Source organism: Terrapene carolina, unplaced genomic scaffold (assembly GCF_002925995.2).
Source record: "Terrapene carolina triunguis isolate 2854851 unplaced genomic scaffold, T_m_triunguis-2.0 Scaffold66, whole genome shotgun sequence".
Taxonomy (NCBI): domain Eukaryota; kingdom Metazoa; phylum Chordata; order Testudines; family Emydidae; genus Terrapene; species Terrapene triunguis.
The window spans coordinates 56,187,317-56,189,200 of record NW_020664417.1 but is presented as its reverse complement, the minus strand read 5'-3'; the positions used below and the strand labels follow the sequence as shown (position 1 = coordinate 56,189,200).

General features: G+C 55.7%; 1 protein-coding gene across 1 annotated transcript in view; it reads right to left on the bottom strand.

The window, feature by feature from the left end:
* The window catches only part of CORIN (corin, serine peptidase), a 279,991-nt gene extending 278,814 nt beyond the window's left edge, over positions 1–1,177 (bottom strand). The window contains exon 1 of the mRNA XM_029910685.1: positions 1,061–1,177. Within this exon, the coding sequence (XP_029766545.1) occupies positions 1,061–1,135 (75 nt within the window). The 5' untranslated portion in view covers positions 1,136–1,177. The remainder of the gene's footprint in view (positions 1–1,060) is intronic.
* Positions 1,178–1,884: the final 707 nt, after the last annotated feature.

Genomic DNA, 1,884 nt, shown 5'->3' with positions numbered 1-1,884 from the left:
TAACAAATTTATTTGAGCATAAGCTTTCGTGGGCTACAGCCCACTTCATCAGATGCATAGAATGGAACAGACAGGACTGACTCCCTGGAGACAGGCGAGGGCTGAGCCCACAAGTTTAGCAGAAGTCCAGTGTAAGACTTGCCATACAAATGATAAATCCGCAGTCACCTTCCTGTTCCCAGCCCCGCCGCCTTCTGTTAGCCACACGGGCTCAAGGAGAACAGCAAAGGGGATTCATTTGGTTTTAATCGGATCCATTTGTGGCCGATGATTGGCGAGAGCTGAGAAAAGTTATGCAGAGTGCAGCAGGCAACATGTTCCATTCTATGCATCCGAAGAAGTGGGCTGTAGCCCACGAAAGCTTATGCTCAAATAAATTTGTTAGTCTCTAAGGTGCCACAAGTACTCCTGTTCTTTTTGCAGATACAGAGTAACACAGCTGCTACTCTGAAACCTAAATAACCTAAAGTTAATTGCCCCTTAACAAAATATAAAGCGGGCGGTGGAAAGGCAGAGGGCGGCTACAGGTGCCGTGTAAGGTGCAGCGGCTCGGCCACCAGGCTGGACCTGCTCAAGAAGTTTCTCCTTTCCCCAGAGCGTTTCTCGAACACACACATCGGGCCCGAACGAGACACTCCGGTTTCTGCCCCGAAGGAATTATGGCCCCTTTAAAAGGGATCGTTTCTGCAAAGCTAAACCGGCGTGAGCTGGGTACTCGAACTGGAACCATGTGGATTCCTACCCTGTTGCCCCTTGCCCCGGTCTGCGGACGACTCAGCGAGGAGCGCGCCAGGCGCTGCCCAGACCTTTACACTAGCAGCGCGGTGTTCTCGTCCCCCTTCTGCAGCGCATCTTGCGCGCCTCTGTGCGCGGTCCCCGCGGCTGGCAGCCGCTCTGGGGCTTACTTACTCATCCAGGAGGTGGAGACGACTCCATCGGGGACCGATGGGCTACGGCCCCAGCCCCGGGCACTCCAGGACCCTGTGGCCACCGCTGGTGCCAAGGGAAAGGACCCACGCGGTAGCTGCGTAGGGTGGCCGGGGAGCTGCGCTTGCCTTACCCGGTCAGTGGAGAGGACCTGGCGGTAACGCTCTTCTTCCGGAGGCAGGGCAGGGAACTGTTGCATCGAGAACATGCTCTGGCTGCTGCTCAGTCTTCTCCACCTTCCTCCCCCCACTTCTTTCTACATCTCACACGGACGTGCCACGACTGCCTGTCTCCCTCCCAAACACACAGGCTGGGCTCGGGGAAGGGAGGGGGCTCCGCATTTTGTCTGCTCCCCCCGCTACCCTCTCCCACCCAATAATAATAAACCTCAACGAGCAAGCCACCATCCCCCCCGCCCCTTTTGTTCTCGACTCGATTCCCTGGAACAGGCTGGATGGGAGCCAACTTGCTTGTTAATTTCTCCCCGAACTCATCGTACTGGGAGAGTCAGGCTGATCAGCCCCAGTTTTTACCCCCATGGCAAATGACGTGCAAAGGGATCGAGGCTATGCCCGGCCACCACTAACAACTCGCTAGAGCCAAGGGACAGGGGCTGGTCACGGAGCTCACCCCACTTGTGTGGGTGAATTTCTGTCACTCTGACCTATCCTCGCCTTATCCGGGCTACAGGGGCTCTCCTGGAGAAAAATTACAGCACTGCCTTGCCCCGCCACCTTTTGGTTCCCTGCCAATAAAACGATCCTATCGCCCTACCAGGTTCTGCTGGCTGGCAGGTAGCCTTTCCGGGGGAGCCAGGCGCATAGTTCGCCCAGATGAGCTAGCCTCCATTCTTTCCCCGACTGATCCCAAAGGAAAGGGAAGGTTGGAATCTATACCTCCCCCAGCCCAGGTTCTGCTATTCATTTTATTCAGGCAAACTTGAATAGGAAGCCACTA